Genomic DNA, 25,504 nt, shown 5'->3' on the forward strand with positions numbered 1-25,504 from the left:
GGGGGAAACAAATTGTATGTGTATTACTTGGTTAAGCTCTTCTTAAGTGTAAGGGACCTATTACCTCATACATGGTAGTTCTTCTCCAAATCCAATACAATATTAATGAGAAGGGTGAAGCAGGAAAAACACACACACACACACACACACACACACACACACACTCTCTCTCTCTCTCTCTCTCTCTCTCTCTCTCTCTCTCTCTCTCTCTCTCTTTCTTTCTCTCTCTCTCCTGTGAGTCCTTCATTTGAACACGTAATTAAAGCGAACATTTCATCCCTGCTGGAGTACTTCTCAGGGAGTCAGATCAGTACCTCTTCCCCTGCATGAGTATTTTATGGGGAGTCAAAGTGAACATTTCTTTCTTGCTGGAGTACTTCAGAGTCTGTCGAAACGAGCACTTCATCCCTGCTTGAGTACTTCTCAAAACTTTGAAGAACACTCTTCCTCCCTGCTGGATTTTTTTACATGGAGTTAAAGTGAGAAACTCATTTCACTCATAAACACTAGCATGCACTAACACCACAACGTGAGTGCATTAGCGTAGATGTGAGACTAACCTGTGTGCTTGTGTGTGTGTTCTACAGGCAAGTGTTCCTCTGGTCCCATCAGTGTCACCAGAATTATCGGCGGAGAGCCAGCCAGCGTGGGCGAGCTACCCTGGCAGGTAGGCAAGTTTTTCTTAACCCAAGTTTCACTCATTCACTCGCTCTCTTTACTTCCTTACTTACTCAGTTACTCTGCACCTATTTGCGTACCTGTGCCTCTGTATCTGTACTTCATTGATTTTGTACTTGGAGCAGCTGTCTTTATTATTGGGGTCTCAAGAGCAAAACCAAGGTCGTTAAAATGAATATTAAAGGTCTCACCAAACTTCTGACCTTAATTCAAAAACAAAGACGATTGAAAACGTTACCTTAAAACTCCTCCCCTCCTTTTTTAATATCTACCCCCTCCCCAACCTTCACCTCCTCCCCAGTCTTCCCTGCCACTTCCCCAAACCCATAACTGAAGATGCCTCACCCATCCAGCAAGATAGCCAGGGCAAACCATAATAATTATAATTTTCACGAAAGGCACCAAACTTATAAGGGCCATACAGTGTCTGGGGAGTGGAAAGAGATTAGGTTTCATCTGAGGAAGAGAAGGGTTCCTCCAATTAATTATAAAACAAAAAAAAAAACAGAAAGATCAAAGCATAGGCGGAATCAGGAGCTGTGAATCGACCTCTGCAACCACAAACTGGCAAGTACAGTACCCAATTGCAAATCAGTGTTTTAAAATTGATATTTTAAAGTTAAATTATCATTTAAAATTAATGTTTTAAAAGAACAAACAGCAGAGATACCTGGAAATAATAGCATTACAGGAAAAAAACATAATCGTGAGCACTAACAAATGTAATATTCCCAGCATGGTACCAAGTAACAAGGAATGGTTAGGGAAATAAAAGTAGTAAAGAATAACAATTTTGGTCAATAATACATCGAAATTCAAGAAGCTAGAACACAGACCGGTGAGACCAGAGAATTACCCGTGCATTTTACCCTCCTCGGGAATCGAAATCTCATCCTTTCAGTTGTAAGAAGAATATTCTCCTAAAGAGTACTACTAGGTGATCACACACAATAACTGGCACAACACTAATCCAGTAGTTAAGTTAGTTTAATATTTTGCACATCATACCCATCCTGTGGTCGGTAATCAAAAGATTACAGAGGCACATAATGGGTCCAGGGACTGAGCTGCAAAGTTCTGATATCTCACCAATTTTAGTGGTAATAAACTATTTACACGTATCTGATTACTATCCTCCCAACAGGTCAAACTGATGGTGGGTTACAGTGTCATGTGCGCTGGAGTCCTCATTCAGCCATCCTGGATCCTTACTGCCGGACACTGCTATCCTAATGGGTAGGTTCTCAATGTCCTTCATATTCCACGCTACTCATGCTCTCACATATCTGCAGCTGCCAACCTCACTCACTCTACGGTGCTTATGTCCGCAGGTTCCGTGAGACGGAGATCACCTTGGGTGAGCATGATCTAAATGTCCAGGAGCCAGGTACACTGGTCATCGAAGCCAAGAATGTAATCACTCACGAGAAATTCGACAGTTTTACAATGGTGAGTACCTCACTTCACACCCCATTCCTCCCCTCCATCTGATTGTGTGGAGAGAGAGAGAGAAAAAAAAAACTATTTTCCAAACCAAGAAATATAAATAACTTGTTTTGTTGATGGTGGTACATGCGTCAGAAAAAAAGTCGTCTGTCTCAGGTTTTTGTCATAAAATGACCCCTTCAGTAGTGTTTTCTGCCAAAAGTTGTCTCGTTCAGTGGTGTTTATCAAAAGATGACCCGTTCCAAGTTGTTTTTGTCAAAAATGAACTGTTCATTAGTGTTTTTGTCATAACCCGTTCAGTGCTGTTTTTTGTCAGAAGTTGAGTAGCCGAATAGAGTTTTTACCAAAACAAGATACCCGTTCAGTAGTGTTTTTGTTATAAAATGACCCACTCATTGGTGTTTTTGTCATAAAATGACCCGTTCAGTACAGTCTTTATCAAAAAGATGACCCATACAGAAGTGTTTTCGTCATAAGACAACTTGCTCAGTGGTATTTTTGTAATAAGACAACCCCGTTCAGCTCTATTCCGCCAGTGTAACAAAGTGTTTTACGTGCTCAGGAGAACGACATCGCCTTGGTGGAGCTGAAGAGCCCTGCCACCTTCTCCGACAGAATCTCCCCCATCTGTCTGGCCAACCCTGAAGACTTTGGTGACAGTGGTGTGGGCATCGCATCGGGCTGGGGACATACCAAGTACCGTCAGTACCTCTTTGCTATTATATAAATTAGTTTTTACCGAACACACACCATCACGCACAATGGTGCTCGAGTTATACATCCTTACATGTGATAGTTTTTTAGTAGTACTCAACCACATACGATGATTCTGAGATCGTATTTCATCACACCGGATGGTTTACTCAGGTTATATTAAACAACGCAGGTTTTCAGAATATCCTCCATCACAGAGAATGATATTCAGGTTCCACTCCATCACGCAGGGTGATTTTCAGGGCACATTATTACTCCTCTTCCCTCATCCCTGCCTGATCCAGTTCAAAATATTAATTGTGAGAATTAAGATTAATTGTTGATGGTATTAATAGCTTACTATGTGTAATTACATAAATATAAATGGCTGAAATTCTAGTACAATTATTGTAAAATAAAAGCAGGTAATTGAGAAAAAATATAAATTATCATTGATATGCAAACCAGTCTTAAAATAGTGCATATTATATTACACTATAATCATATTATATACTATATTACATTATATGTATGATATACATTATATAGTATATCTAGTTATGCTATGTTGATGATATACAGTCTAAGGTATCCGGAGGTGAATGTTTTTATAATTATTATGCTTTACTATCATCCCTACCACCACCATCACCACTATCACCACTACCACTATCACCACCACCACTATCACCACTACCACTATCACCACTACCACTATCACCACTACCACTATCACCACTACCACTATCACCACCACCAATATCACCACTACCACCATCACCACCACCACTATCACCACTACCACTATCACCACTACCACTATCACCACTACCACTATCACCACCACCACTATCACCACTACCACTATCACCACCACCAATATCACCACTACCACCATCACCACTACCACTATCACCACTACCACTATCACCACCACCAATATCACCACTACCACTATCACCACTACCACTATCACCACTACCACTATCACCACTACCACCACCATCACCACTACCACTATCACCACTACCACTATCACCACCACCAATATCACCACTACCACTATCACCACTACCACTATCACCACTACCACTATCACCACTACCACTACCACCACTACCACCACCATCACCACTACCACCACCATCACCACTACCACTATCACCACTACCACTATCACCACCACCACTATCACCACTACCACTATCACCACTACCACTATCACCACTACCACCACTACCACCACCATCACCACTACCACCACCATCACCACTACCACCATCACCACTACCACTATCACCACTACCACTATCACCACTGCCACTATCACCACTACCACCACTACCACCACCATCACCACTACCACCACCATCACCACTACCACTATCACCACTACCACTATCACCATTGCCACTATCACCACTACCACCACTACCACCACCATCACCACTACCATCACCACTATCACCACTACCACTATCACCACTGCCACTATCACCACTACCACCACTACCACCACCATCACCACTACCATCACCACTACCACCACTACCACCACTACCACCACTACCACCACCATCACCACTACCACCACCATCACCACTACCACCATCACCACTACCACTATCACCACTACCACTATCACCACTGCCACTATCACCACTACCACCACTATCACCACTACCACCACCATCACCACTACCACCACCATCACCACTACCATCACCACTATCACCACTACCACTATCACCACTACCACTATCACCACTGCCACTATCACCACTATCACCACTACCACCACCATCACCACTACCATCACCACTACCATCACCACTACCACCACCATCACCACTACCACCACCATCACCACTACTACCACCATCACCACTACCACCACCACCACTATCACCACTACCACCACCATCACCACTACCACCACCATCACCACTACCACCACCATCACCACTACCACCACCATCACCACTACCACCACCATCACCACTACCATCACCACTATCACCACTACCACTATCACCACTACCACTATCACCACTGCCACTATCACCACTGTCACCACTACCACCACCATCACCACTACCACCACCATCACCACTACCATCACCACTATCACCACTACCACCACCATCACCACTACCACCACCATCACCACTACCATCACCACTATCACCACTACCACCACCATCACCACTACCACCACCATCACCACTACCACCACCACTACTACCACCATCACCACTACCACCACCATCACCACCACCACCACCATCACCACTACCACCACCATCACCACTACTACCACCATCACCACTACCACCACCACCACTATCACCACTACCACCACCATCACCACTACCACCACCATCACCACTACCACCACCATCACCACTACCACCACCACCACCACTACCACCACCATCACCACTACCACCACCATCACCACTACCACCACTATCACCACTACCACCACTATCACCACTACCACCACCATCACCACTACCACCACCATCACCACTACCACCACCACCACCACTACCACCACCATCACCACTACCACCACCATCACCACTACCACCACTATCACCACTACCACCACTATCACCACTACCACCACCATCACCACTACCACCACCATCACCACTACCACCACCATCACCACTACCACCACCACCACCACTACCACCACCATCACCACTACCACCACCACCACCACTACCATCACCACTATCACCACTAACATAAGCACCTTCCACAGAGGGAGAACGGTCGCAGGTGCTACAGAAGGTAGCACTCTCCATAATAAGCAACACAGCTTGTGACAAGTTGTACGGAGGGTTCTATGAAATCTTCGACACAATGATGTGTACATACACGGAGAACAAGGACGCCTGCCAGGTGCTCTTCTTAACGCTATAAAACTTGCTTTTATTTAATGTTCTTATAGTCAGACATGTAGTTAAGTTAGGGACCATATATAGTACCTTCATTAGCAGGCAGCATGCATGAAATATGGGGAAGGATATATAAGACAGCTTAGTTGACTCCTGGTTCGCATTCTGGGCGAGAGTGAACGATTCCGACGACAATAATAATAATAATAATAATAATAATAATAATAATAATAATAATAATAATAATATCTTTATTTACTACAAGTAAATGTACAAGGTACACAGGCCTACCTGAAATCAATGACATACTACTATATAGAAAGCCCCTTGTTATGCTGAGCATTTCGGGCAAATTAGGTCAGTTTTGTCCCAGGATGCGACCCACACCAGTCCACTAACACCCAGGTACCCATTTTACTGATGGATGAACATGGACAACCGGTGTAAGAAAACACGTCCGATGTTTCCACCCCTTCGCCGGGAATCAAACCTGGACCCCTCACCGTGTGAAGTGAGAGCTTTTGCCACCAGGCCACGGGGCACCGTGGCCCAGTGATAAAGCCGGCACAGCGAACTTTATCAATTAAGATACTCAGGAACTGCACGTGTCTCATTTATCAATCTTCTTCCTCAGGGAGACAGCGGCGGACCGCTGGTGGTGCAGGCACCAGGAGGGAAGTGGGTTCTGGCGGGGCTGGTGAGTTTTGGGTACCGGTGTGCCCACAAGGACTCACCCGGCATCTTCACCAGGCTTACCAAGTACCATGAGTGGATCACCGCCAATATCTACCATGAGGACTGCTGATACTGCACCATAACTGCTGCCATGTCTGGTGGTACTGCATCATAACTGCTACCATGTATGGTGCTACAGCTACGTACCTGCTACCATATCTGGTGATACTGCTACTTAACTGCTACCATGTCCGGTGCTACTGCTACATAACTGCTATAATGTCTGGTGCTACTGTTACTATGTCTGGTGCTACTGCTACTATGTCTGGTGCTACTGCAACTTTGATGCTACTGCTATGTCTGGTGCTACTGCTACTCTGTCTGGTGCTACTGCTACATCATTGCTACTCGCAAGTTCTCTCGTTGTGTTCAACAGCATTACTACGTCTGCTGAATTAACATATCTGCCAGACATCGAGATCTTATCTTCTCACACCCGTGGAACACCTGTGTAAACACCTGTCTTTACACCTGTGGAACGCTTGTCCCTAATAATACGTACAATTGTGGAGGTGAACCTGGAGTATACCTGGTTTCCTGCAAACAATTAGGAGAACCTAGGTATAAAGTAACGTAATACAGGGCAATTCTGCGTTTTAGGCTACTTTTGCTCTCTGAATTACTTGGTTAAGCTCATTACTGAGCGAAAGGTTGTATTATTTCGTGTCTTAATAATAATAATAATAATAATAATAATAATAATAATAATAATAATAATAATAATAATAATAATAATAATAATAATAATAATAATAATAATAATATATTTCTACAAGTACATGATGCAACTTATACAGACTTAACTGACATCAATAACATACATATTATATAGAAAGCCCTTGTTTATGCAGAGCATTTCGGGCAACTTGGGTTAATTTTGTCCCCAGGATGCGACCCACACCAGTCGATTAACACCCGGGTACCTGCTTACTGCTAGGTGAGCTTGGACAGCAGGTGTCCTAAGGAAACACGCCCAGTGTTTCCACTCGTACCGAGGATCGGGCCGCGGCCCTCGATGTGTGAGCTGAGCGCGCTATCAAAGAGGGCTGGGACATGCCTACCCGGGGTCAAGGCAATCATAATGATACTAGGTTAGGTAAGGTTCGTCAGGAAACAGGATCATAATGATACTCTACCTACCCGAGTTCTAAGCACTTTCTTATATTGTAATGAAGGTGATTTTTTTTTTCATAATAAAATGCATCAGAGGAATCGAACTCAAATTAAACGTCCCTTTTTTCATATACGTGGAAATACCTGGAGGGTTTCGGGGGTCAACGCCCCCGCTGCCCGGTCTGTGACCAGGCTTCATGGTGGATCAGCGCCTGATCAACAGTAACACCTTCATTACAACATAAGAAAGTGCTTAGAACTCGGGTAGGTAGAGTATCATTATGATTGCCTAGATCCAGGGTAGGCATGTCCCAGCCCTCTTTGATGACCGGCTGGTAGCCCGCTCCCGCTCAGCTCACACACTGAGCTCCATGGCTAGACATATCTCCATATGTTTTTTATCCTTGTAAATAAGCTTCTCTGAATGTATGTACTCACTTGTTTGTGTCTGCGAGTGTCGATTCTTACCTCCTGTCTTTACTAGCATTTTGTTATAGTGCTCATGTGTATGCGCTATTACCTGGAGTTTACCTGGAGAGAGTTCCGGGGTCAACGCCCCCGCGGCCCGGTCTGTGACTAGGCCTCCTGGTGGATCAGAGCCTGATCAACCAGGCTGTTGCTGCTGGCTGCACGCAAACCAACGTACGAGCCACAGCCTGGCTGATCAGGAACTGACTTTAGGTGCTTGTCCAGTGCCAGCTTGAAGACTGCCAGGGGTCTGTTGGTAATCCCCCTTATGTGTGCTGGGAGGCAGTTGAACAGTCTCGGGCCCCTGACACTTATTGTATGGTCTCTTAACGTGCTAGTGACACCCCTGCTTTTCATTGGGGGGATGGTGCATCGTCTGCCAAGTCTTTTGCTTTCGTAGTGAGTGATTTTCGTGTGCAAGTTCGGTACTAGTCCCTCTAGGATTTTCCAGGTGTATATAATCATGTATCTCTCCCTCCTGCGTTCCAGGGAATACAGGTTTAGGAACCTCAAGCGCTCCCAGTAATTGAGGTGTTTTATCTCCGTTATGCGCGCCGTGAAAGTTCTCTGTACATTTTCTAGGTCGGCAATTTCACCTGCCTTGAAAGGTGCTGTTAGTGTGCAGCAATATTCCAGCCTAGATAGAACAAGTGACCTGAAGAGTGTCATCATGGGCTTGGCCTCCCTAGTTTTGAAGGTTCTCATTTTTCATCCTGTCATTTTTCTAGCAGATGCGATTGATACAATGTTGTGGTCCTTGAAGGTGAGATCCTCCGACATGATCACTCCCAGGTCTTTGACGTTGGTGTTTCGCTCTATTTTGTGGCCAGAATTTGTTTTGTACTCTGATGAAGATTTAATTGTATATATTTGTGTAGATGTGTATTTTATGCGCGATCACCTATCCGTAGTTACAAGAAATCTATGCTTAATTAAGTGTTCCGTTTTAATTTACGTTTCTCTTTTTTGCATTTCATGCAATACATACGTACATACCTACATATATATATATATATATATATATATATATATATATATATATATATATATATATATATATATATGTACCTGGATGACGGCACTCTGGCAGGTACTGAAGAGTCCCTCGTGGGGGACCTACAACTGGTGAAAACACAGGGAGAAGACTTGGGACTCATCCTCAATCCCTCCAAGTGTGAAATCATCACAGCGAACCAGGAAATAATCAATGCTGTGCGAAGAATCCTCCCAGAAATCTCAACTACAACTCCGTCCAACAGTACCCTCTTGGGGGCACCGCTGGGTCACCAGGCCATCGATACTGTCCTCAGGGACAAATTGAATGACCTGATGAGAATGGAGGAGAGAATAAGCGATCTTGATGCCCATGATGCTTTATATCTCCTCACAAGGTGTCTTACTATGCCAAGACTTCTTGAGGTGTGCACCCTCTTTTGACAACCCAACACTCGATGAGTATGACGCACACCTGAGATCAACTTTTAAGAAGGCACTGAACCTGTCACTAGAGGATGAGCAATGGGATCAGGCAACCCTCCCAGTGCGACTGGGAGGTATAGGGGTGCGTAAAGCAACGCATGTTGCTTTACCTGCTTTTCTGTCTTCGTGTTTGCCTTCCAGTGCATTAGTCAAGAAGATAGTGCCCGAACGCTTGAGAGACTTGATAGGAGCTCAAGACCCCAGGTTTACTGAAGCAGCGATTCGGTGGGACACCCTTACAGACTCCTCCAGTAGACCAGCTCCTCCCAAACAGCACAAACAGTCCCACTGGGACAAACCGATCATGGAAAAAATCGCCAACACAATGCTCTCCAATGTTTCAGGAAAGAGCAAAGCTCGTCTCCTGGCAGTGAAGGCACCACACTCAGGAGATTTCCTGTTAGCTGTTCCCAATTCCTCCCTGGGCACCCGTACCGACCCACAGGCCATTCGGATTGGTGTTGCTCTTCGCCTAGCCGCCCCCATCCTCACCGAACATAGGTGTATTTGCGGCAGGGCGACAGCTGATCAATTCGGACTTCATGGTCTCGAGTGCCACACAGCAGAAGGGAAGTATGCCAGACATGAGGAGATCAATGACATAATAAAGAGAAGCCTCGCCACAGCCCGTTGCCCAGCTCAACGGGAACCCCAAGTACAGAGGTCTGATGGAAGTCAAAAGCGTCTTGATGGAGCCACTATGCTACCCTGGAAGGATGGAAAGCAGATTGCCTGGGACTACACCTGTGCTGCCACATTGGCAGACACCTACTTGCCATACTCCGTAGTGGAAGGGGGTGGAGCTGCCAGCCACAGGGAGACCCAGAAGATCCGAAAATATGAAGACCTTCCCCCTTGCTATAACTTCATTCCAATAGGGTCGGAGACCCTTTGAGCATGGGGCAAGTGTGCTCTAAAGTTCCTCAAAGAGCTGGGTGAAAAGCTCATCATAGAAACCAAGGACCACAGGGCGACCAGCTTCCTCTTTCAGAGACTCAGTGTTGCGATCCAGAGAGGAAATGCCTGCAGCATTCTGGGCACGCAGCCCACCGCAGGGGAGCTGGATGAAGTATTCGAGATGTAGCTCTGAGTTATCTATGTTGTTTTACTTTCTGTTGTATTTTTGTGAATGTTTGGCCAATGTATTTTGTCTTTAAATAAAACATACTTGAAATATAGGGGGTGGTAGGAGAAAATTCTCAGACAGCTTCAGGGAGAACCTTGAGTTTTCCCTGAAGCAAGTTTATTCTTTTCTCTGAGGATGAGAGTCCCTAGGACAGTTCTGGAGGTGGTACCTCCCTATATTTTTTATATATGCATATATATATATATATATATATATATATATATATATATATATATATATATATATATATATATATATATATATATATATATATATATATATATATATATATATATATATATATATATATATATATTTATCACTGGCCGATTCCCACCAAGGCAAGGTGGCCCGAAAAAGAAAAACTTTCACCATCATTCACTCATAAGAACAACATAAGAACATAAGAAAGGAGGAACACTGCAGGAGGCCTGCTGGCCCATACTAGGCAGGTCCTTTACAATTCATCCCACTAACAAAACATTTGCCCAACCCAATTTTCAATGCCACCCAAGAAATAAGCTCTGATGTGAAAGTCCCACTCAAATCCAACCCCTCCCACTCATGTACTTATCCAACCTAGATTTGAAACTACCCAAAGTCCCAGCCTCAATAACCCAACTAGGTAGACTGTTCCACTCATCACTGTCTTGCCAGAAGGGTGCTTTACACTACAGTGTTTAAACTGCAACATTAACACCCCTCCTTCAGAGTGCAGGCACTGTACTTCCCATCTCCAGGACTCAAGTCCGGCCTGCCGGTTTCCCTGAACCCCTTCATAAATGTTACTCTGCTCACACTTCAACAGCACGTCAAGTATTAAAAACCATTTGTCTCCATTCACTCCTATCAAACACGCTCACGCATGCCTGCTGGAAGTCCAAGCCCCTCGCACACAAAACCTCCTTTACCCCCTCCCTCCAACCTTTCCTAGGCCGACCCCTACCCCGCCTTCCTTCCACTACAGACTGATACACTCTTGAAGTCACTCTGTTTCGCTCCATTCTCTCTACATGTCCGAACCACCTCAACAACCCTTCTTCAGCCCTCTGGACAACAGTTTTAGTAATCCCGCACCTCCTCCCCACTTCCAAACTACGAATTCTCTGCATTATATTCACACCACACATTGCCCTCAGACATGACATCTCCACTGCCTCCAGCCTTCTCCTCGCTGCAACATTCATCACCCATGCTTCACACCCATATAAGAGCGTTGGTAAAACTATACTCTCATACATTCCCCTCTTTGCCTCCAAGGACAAAGTTCTTTGTCTCCACAGACTCCTAAGTGCACCGCTCACCCTTTTCCCCTCATTAATTCTATGATTCACCTCATCTTTCATTAACCCATCTGCTGACACGTCCACTCCCAAATATCTGAATACATTCACCTCCTCCATACTCTCTCCCTCCAATCTGATATCCAATCTTTCATCACCTAATCTTTTTGTTATCCTCATAACCTTACTCTTTCCTGTATTCACTTTTAATTTTCTTCTTTTGCACACCCTACCAAATTCATCCACCAATCTCTGCAACTTCTCTTCAGAATCTCCCAAGAGCACAGTGTCATCAGCAAAGAGCAACTGTGACAACTCCCACTTTATGTGTGATTCTTTATCTTTTAACTCCACACCTCTTGCCAAGACCCTCGCATTTACTTCTATTACAACCCCATCTATAAATATATTAAACAACCACGGTGACATCACACATCCTTGTCTAAGGCCTACTTTTACTGGGAAATAATTTCCATCTTTCCTACATACTCTAACTTGAGCCTCACTATCCTCATAAAAACTCTTCACTGCTTTCAGTAAACTACCTCCTACACCATACACCTGCAACATCTGCCACATTGGCCCCCTATCCACCCTGTCATACGCCTTTTCCAAATCCATAAAGGCCACAAAGACCTCTTTAGCCTTATCTAAATACTGTTCACTTATATGTTTCACTGTAAACACCTGGTCCACACACCCCCTACCTTTCCTAAAGCCTCCTTGTTCATCTGGTATCCTATTCTCAGTCTTACTCTTAATTCTTTCAATAATAACTCTACCATACACTTTACCAGGTATTCTCAACAGACTTATCCCCCTATAATTTTTGCACTCTCTTTTGTCCCCTTTGCCTTTATACAAAGGAACTATGCATGCTCTCTGCCAATCCCTAGGTACCTTACCCTCTTCCATACATTTATTAAATAATTGCACCAACCACTCCAAAACTATATCCCCACCTGCTTTTAACATTTCTATCTTTATCCCATCAATCCCATCTGCCTTACCCCCTTTCATTTTACCTACTGCCTCACGAACTTCCCCCACACTCACAACTGGCTCTTCCTCACTCCTACAAGATGTTATTCCTCCTTGCCCTATACACGAAATCACAGCTTCCCTATCTTCATCGACATTTAACAATTCCTCAAAATATTCCCTCCATCTTCCCAATACCTCTAACTCTCCATTTAATAACTCTCCTCTCCTATTTTTAACTGACAAATCCATTTGTTCTCTAGGCTTCCTTAACTTGTTAATCTCACTCCAAAACTTTTTCTTATTTTCAACAAAATTTGTTGATAACATTTCACCCACTCTCTCATTTGCTCTCTTTTTACATTGCTTCACCACTCCCTTAACCTCTCTCTTTTTCTCCATATACTCTTCCCTCCTTGCATCACTTCTACTTTGTAAAAACTTCTCATATGCTATCTTTTTCTCCCTTACTACTCTCTTTACATCATCATTCCACCAATCGCTCCTCTTCCCTCCCACACCCACTTTCCTGTAACCACAAACTTCTGCTGAACACTCTAACACTACATTTTTAAACCTACCCCATACCTCTTCGATCCCATTTCCTATGCTCTCATTAGCCCATCTATCCTCCAATAGCTGTTTATATCTTACCCTAACTGCCTCCTCTTTTAGTTTATAAACCTTCACCTCTCTCTTCCCTGATGCTTCTATTCTCCTTGTATCCCATCTACCTTTTACTCTCAGTGTAGCTACAACTAGAAAGTGATCTGATATATCTGTGGCCCCTCTATAAACATGTACATCCTGAAGTCTACTCAACAGTCTTTTATCTACCAATACATAATCCAACAAACTACTGTCATTTCGCCCTACATCATATCTTGTATACTTATTTATCCTCTTTTTCTTAAAATATGTATTACCTATAACTAAACCCCTTTCTATACAAAGTTCAATCAAAGGGCTTCCATTATCATTTACACCTGGCACCCCAAACTTACCTACCACACCCTCTCTAAAAGTTTCTCCTACTTTAGCATTCAGATCCCCTACCACAATGACTCTCTCACTTGGTTCAAAGGCTCCTATACATTCACTTAACATCTCCCAAAATCTCTCTCTCTCTCCTCTACATTCCTCTCTTCTCCAGGTGCATACACGCTTATTATGACCCACTTTTCGCATCCAACCTTTACTTTAATCCACATAATTCTTGAATTTACACATTCATATTCTCTTTTCTCCTTCCATAACTGATCCTTCAACATTACTGCTACCCCTTCCTTTGCTCTAACTCTCTCAGATACTCCAGATTTAATCCCATTTATTTCCCCCCACTGAAACTCTCCTACCCCCTTCAGCTTTGTTTCGCTTAGGGCCAGGACATCCAACTTCTTTTCATTCATAACATCAGCAATCATCTGTTTCTTGTCATCTGCACTACATCCACGCACATTCAAGCATCCCAGTTTTATAAAAAATTTTCTTCTTCTCTTTTTTAGTAAATGTCTACAGGGGAAGGGGTTACTAGCCCATTGCTCCCGGCACTTTAGTCGCCTCATACGACACGCAAGGCTTACGGAGGAAAGATTCTTTTCCACTTCCCCATGGACAATAGAAGAAATAAGGAAGAACAAGAGCTATTTAGAAAAAGGGAGAAAACCTAGATGTATGTATATATATATGCCTGTGCGTGTCTGTGAAGTGTGACCAATATATATATATATATATATATATATATATATATATATATATATATATATATATATATATATATATATATATATATATTTAAATATATATATATATATATATATATATATATATATATATATATATATATATATATATATATATATATATATATATATATATATTATTATAAACAAATCTAAAATATATTTAGTTGGGTTAGGCTAAAATAAATTGTTCTTGCTATAATAAGGTTAGGTAACTTTTCTTTTTCGGGCCACCCTGCCTTGGTGGGAATCGGCCAGTGTGATAATAATAAAAAAAAAATATATATATATATATATATATATATATATATATATATATATATATATATATATATATATATATATATATATATATATATATATATAATGGATCAAAGTAGAATGATTTGGAGAGCGTATCTGTAGGGAAAGGAAGGCGGGGTAGGGGTCGTTCTCGAGAAGGTTGGAGGGAGGGGGGTAAAGGAGGCTTTGTGGGCGAGGGACTTGGACTTCCAGCAAGCATGTGTGAGCGTGTTAGAGTGAATAGAGACGTATGGTTTTTGGGACCTGACGAGCTGTTGGAGTGTGAGCAGGGAAATATTTAGTGAAGGGATTCAGAGAAACCTGTTATTTTTATATAGTCGGATTGAGTACTGGAAATGGGAAGTACAATGCCTGCACTTTAAGGAAGGGTTTGGTATATTGGCAGTTTGGAGGGATATGTTATATATCTTTATATATGCTTCTAAACTGTTGTATCTGAGCACCTCTGCAAAGACAGTGATTATGTGTGAGTGAGGTGATAGTATTGAATGATGATGATGAAAGTATTTTCCTTTTGGGGATTTTCTTTTTTAGGGGGAGTCACCCTGCCTCGGTGGGAGACGGCCGACTTGTTGAATATATATATATATATATATATATATATATATATATATATATATATATATATATATATATATATATATATATATATATATATATATATATAGAGAGAGAGAGAGAGAGAGAGAGAGAGAGAGAGAGATATGTCATGCCGAATATGCAAAACTGGTCAATTAGCAAGAACTCATTTGAAATTAAGACCTTTCTAAAATTTTCTCTTATACGTTTAAAGATATATTTTTTTCATTAATGTTAATGCAAAAAAATTTAATTTTGCTCCAAAAGAATCTTAGAAAAGTTACCTAACCTTATTATAGCAAGAACAATTTATTTTAGCCTAACCCAACTAAATATATTTTAGATTTGTTTATAATAATTTAATACTAAACAAACACAGTGAAATATATTTTTTTCGTTAGGTTCAGAATGATTTTGGAGAAATTATTGCATACACAAATTTTCGCTTGTCCTATATGGCAAGATGAGCGTTGCTATTTAAGCCAAGATCGCAAGTTCTGCCTATTCGGCACGACATATATACCACTTCCGCCGTTTCCCACCGAGGCAGGGTGACCCAAAAAGAAAGAAAGAAAAAAACTTTCATCGTTCAACACTTTCACCATCATTCATAAATAATCACTATCTTTACAGAGGCGCTCAGATACAACAGTTTAGATGTGACTCCAAACTGCCATTATCCCAAACCCCTCCTTTAAAGTGCAGGCATTGTGCTTTCCGCCTCCAGGACTCAAGTCCGGCTAACCGGTTTTACTGAATCCCTTCACAAAATATCACCCTGCTCATCAGGTTCCAAAAAACCATTCGTCTCCATTTACTCATAACACGCTCACGCACGCTAGCTGGAAGTCAAAGCCCCTCACCCACAAAACCTCCTTTACCCCCTCCCTCAAACCATTCCTAGGACGACACCTACCCCGCCGTCCTTCCACTACAGATTTATACGCTCTGCTAGTCCTTCTACTTTGTTCCATCTTCTCTATATGACTAAACCACCTCAACAACCCCTCTTCAGCCCTCTGACTAATACTTTTAGTAACTTCACACCTCCTAATTTCCACTACGAACTCTCTGTAAAATATTTACACCACACATTACCTTTAGACCTGGAGAGTTTACCTGGAGAGAGTACCGGGGGTCAACGCCCCCGCGGCCCGGTCTGTGACCAGGCCTCCTGGTGGATCAGAGCCTGATCAACCAGGCTGTTGCTGCTGGCTGCACGCAAACCAACGTACGAGCCACAGCCCGGCTGGCCAGGAACCGACTTTAGGTGCTTGTCCAGTGCCAGCTTGAAGACTGCCAGGGGTCTGTTGGTAATCCCCCTTATGTATGCTGGGAGGCAGTTGAACAGTCTTGGGCCCCTGACACTTATTGTATGGTCTCTTAACGTGCTAGTGACATCCCTGCTTTTCATTTTGGGGATGTTGCATCGTCTGCCAAGTCTTTTACTTTCGTAGTGAGTGATTTTCGTGTGCAAGTTCGGTACTAGTCCCTCTAGGATTTTCCAGGTGTATATAATCATGTATCTCTCCTGCCTGCGTTCCAGGGAATACAGGTTTAGGAACCTCAAGCACTCCCAGTAATTGAGGTGTTTTATCTCCGTTATGCGCGCCGTGAAGGTTCTCTGTACATTTTCTAGGTCAGCAATTTCACCTGCCTTGAAAGGTGCTGTTAGTGTGCAGCAATATTCCAGCCTAGATAGAACAAGTGACCTGAAGAGTGTCATCATGGGCTTGGCCTCCCTAGTTTTGAAGGTTCTCATTATCCATCCTGTCATTTTTCTAGCAGATGCGATTGATACAATGTTATGGTCCTTGAAGGTGAGATCCTCCGACATGATCACTCCCAGGTCTTTGACGTTGGTGTTTCGTTCTATTTTGTGGCCAGAATTTGTTTTGTACTCTGATGAAGATTTAATTTCCATGTGTTTACCATATCTGAGTAATTGAAAATTCTGCAGCCCACTGAAAGATTTGGTTGATGTCCGCCTGGAGCCTTGCAATGTCTGCAATGGAAGACACTGTCATGCAGATTCGGGTGTCATCTGCAAAGGAAGACACGGTGCTGTGGCTGACATCCTTGTCTATGTCGGATATGAGGATGAGGAACAAGATGGGAGCGAGTACTGTGCCTTGTGGAACAGAGCTTTTCACCATAGCTGCCTCGGACTTTACTCTGTTGGCGACTACTCTCTGTGTTCTGTTAGTAAGGAAATTATAGATCCATCGACCGACTTTTCCTGTTATTCCTTTAGCACGCATTTTGTGCGCTATTACGCCAGGGTCACACTTGTCGAAGGCGTTTGCAAAGTCTGTATATATTACATTTGCATGCTTTTTGTCTTCTAGTGCATCTAGGACCTTGTCGTAGTGATCCAATAGTTGAGACAGACAGGAGCGACCTGTTCTAAACCCATGTTGCCCTGGGTTGTGTAACTGATGGGTTTCTAGATGGGTGGTGATCTTGCTTCTTAGGACCCTTTCAAAGATTTTTATGATATGGGATGTTAGTGCTATCGGTCTGTAGTTCTTTGCTGTTGCTTTACTGCCCCCTTTGTGGAGTTGGGCTCCACTGCCTCCAGCCTCCTTCTTGCTGCAGCATTTACAACCCATGTTTCACGTCCATATAAGAGTGTTAGTACCACTATACTTTCATATATTCCCTTCTTTGCCTCCGTGGATAACGTTTTTTCCTCTCCACAGATACCTCAATCTGCAACTCACCTTTTTTCCTTCATCAGTTCTATGGTTAACCTCATCCTTCATAAACCCATCAGCTGACAAGTCAACTCCCAAATATCTGAAAACATTCACTTCTTCCAAACTCCCTCTCTCCAATGTGATATCCATTTTTTTCTTTATCTAAATCGTTTGATACCCTCATCACCTCAATCTTTTCTATGTTCACTTTCAACATTCCACCTTTACACACACTCCCAAACTCCTCCACTAACCTTTGCAACTTTTCTTTAGAATCTTCCAAAAGCGCTAATCCCAATCAGGTTTGATCTGAGGAAAGGGAGTGTTACTGTAATTCCTAGAACGAGGGTGTCTTCACCACAACCAAGACCCATGAAGGTTGCTTGCAGTACAGAAGGTAGCACAGCTTACTAAGTACATGCATATGTTCTCACGCAACTCTTTAATAAAGTTTATCACAGGAATGATTTTACTTTTACCTTTATTTTTGTATTATATCCTCTTGTAATGCTGAAATGAGTTTATGTGTTGTCTCTCATGACTCACAACATTCTTCATCAACAATGTAAACAGTGACACAAACTCACAGTATTTACGTTCCTACTGGATTCTATCCTCCGTAAGTTGGTGTCTTATGATGCTAATCATCTTTCTTACGCATCTCTTACCCAATCTGTGGATAACAGTTGAAAGATTGCAGAGGTACTTAATGGGTCCAGGAGCTGGACCCCAGAGTTTTGATAGCTAAACAAGTTACAGTGGTAATGAACTATTCACATGTTTATATCTGGTTACAATCTTAATGAGTTATTTATGCAGATGAATTAAGTCACAAAAATATTACAGTGTAGCTTATATGTGGTTTGAATGATTTATTTTACCTTGAATTTTAGCAAAATATGTATGAGAAATTATGTGGGTGAATTTTGCAAGTACAACCTTGAATTAACCTTTCACCCACATAACCAGGAAAGAACTGCTAACACATCTAAAACGATTATTCACTTACTTATAAAGATGTATTTTGTAAATAAGTGGGATTTTAGGAACAATAGGTCACTGATAATGTCCTTCCTTCAATGCCCACCGTCTCAGCTCCCCAACTCACACTTCGGGACCTATAGTTCTTGAATATTGATTAATAAAAGAATTTCAGGCCAGTAAACCTAGCATATTTAACATATTTATAGACTAAGACTATGTTTATTAAAAATTATGTGACTAAACTAATTTCTTGTGCATAAACTATACGACACAGGGACTCAATTACATTGTGAAAAACGTAAGTGAAGTACATATGACCAAAGAACTATCTTGGTGATATATCTTAATGCCTCCCTATCGGCAGGCAACTAATATTGGCCAATACCCAGCTCCAGGTAAACTCCAGGTATCATACCTGTTGTGTGAGACCTCCAACAGATTCAGGTTACTTGGAAAAAGCACTTCATTACCTTCATCTTGTTCACCAGGATGCCACTCACAACAGTCAGCTACCACCCAGGTACATACTGCTAGCTCAACAGGGGCAGCAAGTGTAAGGTTACTAACACCTAGGTACCTATTTTCTGCTGGGTGAACAGGGGCACAAAGTGTAAGGTCACTAACACCCAGGTACCTACTTACTGCTAGGTGAACAGATGCAGCGTGTGCTGGGAAACATGCCCGGCGTTTCACCCGTGCCGGGGATCGTTCCCGGACCCTCAGTGTGTGAGCTGAGGACTACCAACAATTTGCTAAAACGTTTGATACAAAATTGCAAACACTAATCTAAATTTCAGTATTACTGCACAGGACATAAAATAAAATAAAGGCCCATAGCATCTCGGGCAAAACTAAGACTTTACTGTATTTTAAATTTACTCAATTTTGTTAAATTAATTTTTGTAATGTTTATTTTTATAAGGGATTCGTACACAATATTAGTAGAAACTTAATAGATGCAAGTTCCAAGTTAATTCATTAAAAATTACAATAAGAAGATATATTTGTCTAGTTTAGCAGGGTGAGTGTAAGTATAATTAGGCACAGATACACATAAGTACAATTATCATAGTGTAAATTACCTAGGATAACCCCAAAAAAGTGACTTATTTCCATTTGGGTCCTTGACCAGTTACTTTAATTACAAAGCAAAATATGAGATAGTATATGCCTAATATTATATGGGAGTTGAAAAAAACTAAAACAATGAGAACAGGGATGGGATTGGATGAAAACATCAGGTTTCAAGATCTGTCTAACATAGGCATAAGAATTAACTAGGCATAAGAATTAACTAGGCATAAGAATTAACTAGGCATAAGAATTAATAACTGGGCGTCTACACTGCAAACCGAATTGTTTGCCATCCTAATGGCGCTAAAGCTAACTTATGACACTGAGTTTGACTCTGTCATCATTACTGATTCTATGTCATCATTGAAGGCTCTTGACTCATATAATGACTCCAACAACATGTCCATTGGAGAAGCCAGGTATAGATACTCAAAAATCAGGGACAAAGGAATTAATGTACAATTGCTATGGATCCCATCACACACATTGGATTACTCCTTACAATACAATACAATACTTTATTTGGACATGATACATAGTTGCACAAGGAATTATAGTTGGGTATACATGTCAAAAGCTCCTTGTATGCAGAGCATTATGTGCCAGCTTAAAATTAACTTAAGATTAACTAAGCAATGATATATTCAGTGGTAAAAATTACAGTAAACAAAATACAACACTAAGTACAAATGAGTATTTTAAATAATGAAATTTGAGCCTTTCAATTAAGAGGCATTATAACTGTACAAATTTGTAGCATAACAATGTATAATATAACAAAATGATCAATATACTATATCAATATACTATTTGTAGTGCAGAAACAGGTCACATGGTCATTAGATGAGTTACTGTGCATTCAAGAGAATGGATTATTCTATTAGGTAATGTAATTAAAAAAACATAGTTTGATAAGGTCACAGGTTTCACTTTTATGAAATACAGTTATTCAATATTTATTTAGTTGTGGGTGAGTAAGTGGTTTTTAAGAAGAGTCTTGAACTGATAAACAGACAGTGTTTCTTTTGTATTCAAGGTAATGAATAGTGTGAGATGGACACGAGGAACATCAAAGAGTGATCTGTGCCTTGTGTTATGGTCATGTGTTCTGTTGAGGTTGGTAAGGAGAAGTTTGAGTGGAGGGTTTATATATGAGTTTATTGTCCTATGTATGTAGTAGGCATAATAATAAGTATGGATGTTTTGTACAGAGAGTAAGTTTAGACTTTTGAATATTGGTGGAGTATGCTGCCTGGAGTGGGAATTTGTTATCATTCTGACTGCAGCCTTTTGTTGGGTAATTAGTGGTCTGAGATGATTTATTGTTGTTGAGCCCCATGCACAGATTCCATAGGTGAGATACGGGTAAATGAATGAGTGATATAGGGCTAGGAGAGCTGATTGTGGAACATAGTACCGTATCTTCGATAGTATGCCTACGGTCTTGGAGATTTTCTAGGAGATTTGTTGTGCATGTGTTTGAAATTTGAGTCTATTATCAAGGTGGATTCCTAAGAATTTTCCCTCTGTGAGATTCGTGATAGGTGATCCGTTTATTATTATGTTAAGAGGAACATCTGTAGTTCTGTTCCCAAACTGAATGTAGTAGCTTTTGTCAATATTGAGACTAAGCTTGTTAATCATCATCCAGGTAGATATTTTCTGTAATTCGGTATTAACAGTATTGGCTAGTATGACTGGGCTTGGGTGAGAGAAGACGTATGTAATGTCATCTGCAAATATTGTGGGTTTGAGTAGTTGCGATGCATTTGGTAGGTCGTTTATGTAACTGAGAAAGAGAAGAGGGCCAAGGACACTTCCCTGTGGGACTCCAACTGTAATTGGTTGCGTGGAAGAGTTTGCTCCATTTGCGTACACATGTTGGGTTATGTTACTAAGGTATGACTTTAGGTAGTTGAGGGAGTGCCCTCTTATACCATAGTGAGATAATTTTATGTGCAACAAATCATGGTCAACTGTATCAAAAGCTTTACGTAAATCAATGAAGATCCCCAATGGGACTTCTTTTTTCTCGAGTGCAGTGTATATTTGTTCAAGCATGTGTATAATAGCATCATTCGTATTTTTATTAGGCCTGAACCCAAACTGACAGGGGTTGAGTATGTTGTGGGAGATGAGGTAGGAATAAATTCACTTATGAATTAATTTTTCAAAGATTTTAGAGAGAATGGGTAAGTTGGATATTGGCCTATAGTTATTCAAGTCTGCATGATCTCCACCTTTATGTATCGGGGTGACCCTCGCTATTTTGAGAACTGTAGGAAAGGTAGAGGATTCGATGGATTTGTTAAAGTGTTGGAATGATTGGTGACAGCACTTGTGAAACTTTTTTGTATATAAAGGGTGGCAAGTTAAATCTCCTGCCTTGTTCTTTAGTGTGTTGATAATAAGTGAGACTTCTGTTGGGTTAGTTGGAGCTAGGAATAGTGTGTTCGGGAAGGTGCCAGTGAGGTAGTCATTAGGTGGGGTGTTTGAGCTTGGGATTTTTTCTGCCAGGTTTTTTCCTATGGTGAAGAAATCATTGGGTCTGTTTGCTGTTTCAGTCGGCGGGAGTAGGGGTTTATCTGGTTTTGTTAGTTTGATTGTTCTGTTTCCTGGTATCTTCTTAGTTGATATATTAGCCAAGAAGAGTACCCAGAAGAAGAATGTAGAATATAACTTTGGTATATCTGTGTCTAGCATTAGGAATAATATTAGGAGAGAAGTAAATAATGAAAATGATTGTTATAGTAATGCAGTTAGAAGCCTGAGTAGATCTATAACCCACTATGATAACATGAACGTAGATAAATATGTTTAAAGAGCAACTTGCAATGTGAACAGACTGACTGATGTTGTAGTGGCCAGACTTAGGCTTGGTTACAAGTACTTCTGGCAGTTTGGGAGACACACAGATGATGATCAAACTAAATGTAAATTATGTGATCAGGCATATGGTCACTGTCTTGAACACTATGTGCTTAATTGTCCACTTATTGAGGAATACAGAGACAGACAGTATAATACCTGGAGTTTACCTGGAGAGAGTTCCGGGGGTCAACGCCCCCGCGGCCCAGTCCGTGACCAGGCCTCCTGGTGGATCAGAGCCTGATCAACCAGGCTGTTACTGCTGGTTGCACGCAATCCAACGTACGAGCCACAGCCCGGCTGGTCAGGTACCGACTTTAGGTGCTTGCCCAGTGCCTGCTTGAAGACAGCCAGGGGTCTATTGGTAATCCCCCTTATGTATGCTGGGAGGCAGTTGAACAGTCTCGGGCCCCTGACACTTACTATATTGTCTCTTAACGTGCCAGTGACACCCCTGCTTTTCATTGGGGGGGGGGGTTACATCGTCTGCCGAGTCTTTTGCTTTCGTTGTGAGTGATTTTCGTGTGCAAGTTCGGTACTAGTCCCTCTAGGATTTTCCAGGTGTATATAATCATGTATCTCTCCCGCCTGCGTTCCAGGGAGTACAGGTTCAGGAACTTCAAGCTATGTGACACGTCAAGATATCTTATTAATGAAAATAAGATACCAGATATACTAAGCAAATTTCCTATATTTGCTTGTAACAGATAAGTGAACCGTAGATACATAGATATAAACCCATATGTACACCTGTTAACCCTTTTGGAGCCTAGTTCCTAGGCCTTTTGTGTACCATATGCTCTTGTGCTACCGTCCACAGGATGGATATGGGGTGCTCAGTAAACTAGCCACTTCTGTGGCAAAATCTAATATCTAACATAGTATATTGCTCTCAAGATCACATTAACATAACTTACCTAAAATGCTGTCCACAACCAGGGGCTTTCTATATAGTATGTCAGTAATGCCAACTAGGTCTATATCAACTGTGTCATGTAATTTGTAGATATAAAGATTATAATGACTAAAAAATAGTTTTGCAAAATAATTCATGTGGTATGTAAGTTTATTTAGGCACAGATACACGTAAGTACAATTATAATTCGTAGCGTAAATTACCTAGAATAATTCAAAATTACCTGAGATAAACTAAAAAAGTCAAAGTGGCTTATTTTAATTGGGGATTGTTGTATTTATACGTTTATTGAATGGCTTCCCTGAGATAATCTCCATAAACAGCGACTTTCTTTAAAATATTACAATAATGTCACCTCTTTTTCAATTAATTGTAAACTATACTTTGTGGAAATAAATGACAGTAATGTCACCTGAATCACTGGAAATACAAGAACCCAAGTAAGTAAATAAGTAAGTAAGTAAGTAGAAAAAAAAAAGTCCATTTGTTTGACATTTATTGAGTTATCCTGGGTAATTTACACAAACGTTACTAAATGATAATTTGTGTATCTATTTGTACTTATACCTAAACAAACTTACAAATTTATAATTAAGTTAAGTTTCAGGAGCCCTTACCAGCCCCAACAACAAGAACGTCAGCAAGATGATGGCTGTACCTTCTGCTGAGAAGCGTCCTCTCAAACGACAGAAATTAGGTCCCCCAGATGTCTATCCTCAAGATGCCAAGCAAAAGGAGGTGCAGTTATACCCCTGGTTTTGAACTGAAAAGGAAATATTGATTTAAATATTCCCCGTGTGGGCCAGGGATACCTTGTTGTGTTAATCTCTCTCTCTTGTCTCAAGTCAGGTTCATCTTACGGAGTCTAGATTGTAATAATTTTAATGAACTCTGTATAGATATCTGTATAGTCCTTGTGGCTTAGCGCTTCTTTTTGATTATAATAATAATCTGTATAGATATGCTTCTGTGTATGTAAAACAATTTTATTTATGGTTTTATCCAGGTTAAATTTATTATTATTATAATAAAAATAGTTTGTGCTATAGGAGCCTTAATTAAGGATTTGACACTTATTTTTTAATTATTATTATTATTATTATTATTATTATTATTATTATTATTATTATTATTATTATTATTTAGTGCTTCTTTTTTATTATAATAATATTATTATTATTGTAACATCATGTTGCACTTATTTTTAACATTATTTTATTATTTTTATTTTGTACATTGGCTTTAGTTTAATGTTTTAACACTAAAATTCAATAATTAATTGTGGGCTAGCTTACCACATTTGCTGTTTCGTGATTTCACTGTTTGCCAGGATTATGACGAATAAGACACGTGCAACACCTGGCCATCTTTAAAATAATGTTGATAGAATTCCAGACAGTATGTTATATGCAGGATAGGACCATCAAC

At 41.1% G+C, this 25,504-nt stretch overlaps 2 protein-coding genes across 4 annotated transcripts in view; both read left to right on the forward strand.

Moving 5' to 3' along the window:
• LOC128687377 (uncharacterized) overlaps positions 1 to 9,012 on the forward strand; it is a 32,030-nt gene extending 23,018 nt beyond the window's left edge. For all 3 annotated transcript variants that reach the window (XM_053774821.2, XM_070092663.1, XM_070092664.1), the window contains 6 exons: positions 588 to 667; positions 1,823 to 1,914; positions 2,010 to 2,127; positions 2,687 to 2,825; positions 5,591 to 5,730; positions 6,361 to 9,012. In XM_053774821.2, the coding sequence (XP_053630796.2) occupies positions 588 to 667; positions 1,823 to 1,914; positions 2,010 to 2,127; positions 2,687 to 2,825; positions 5,591 to 5,730; positions 6,361 to 6,531 (740 nt within the window). In that variant the 3' untranslated portion in view covers positions 6,532 to 9,012. The remainder of the gene's footprint in view (positions 1 to 587; positions 668 to 1,822; positions 1,915 to 2,009; positions 2,128 to 2,686; positions 2,826 to 5,590; positions 5,731 to 6,360) is intronic.
• A 15,671-nt stretch (positions 9,013 to 24,683) lies between these two features.
• The window catches only part of LOC128687157 (mediator complex subunit kohtalo), a 144,484-nt gene continuing 143,663 nt past the window's right edge, over positions 24,684 to 25,504 (forward strand). Inside the window, exon 1 of the mRNA XM_070092567.1 lies at positions 24,684 to 24,814. Coding sequence (XP_069948668.1) covers positions 24,722 to 24,814 — 93 coding nt within the window. The 5' untranslated portion in view covers positions 24,684 to 24,721. The remainder of the gene's footprint in view (positions 24,815 to 25,504) is intronic.

This window comes from Cherax quadricarinatus, chromosome 40, assembly GCF_038502225.1.
Source record: "Cherax quadricarinatus isolate ZL_2023a chromosome 40, ASM3850222v1, whole genome shotgun sequence".
Classification (NCBI taxonomy): domain Eukaryota; kingdom Metazoa; phylum Arthropoda; class Malacostraca; order Decapoda; family Parastacidae; genus Cherax; species Cherax quadricarinatus.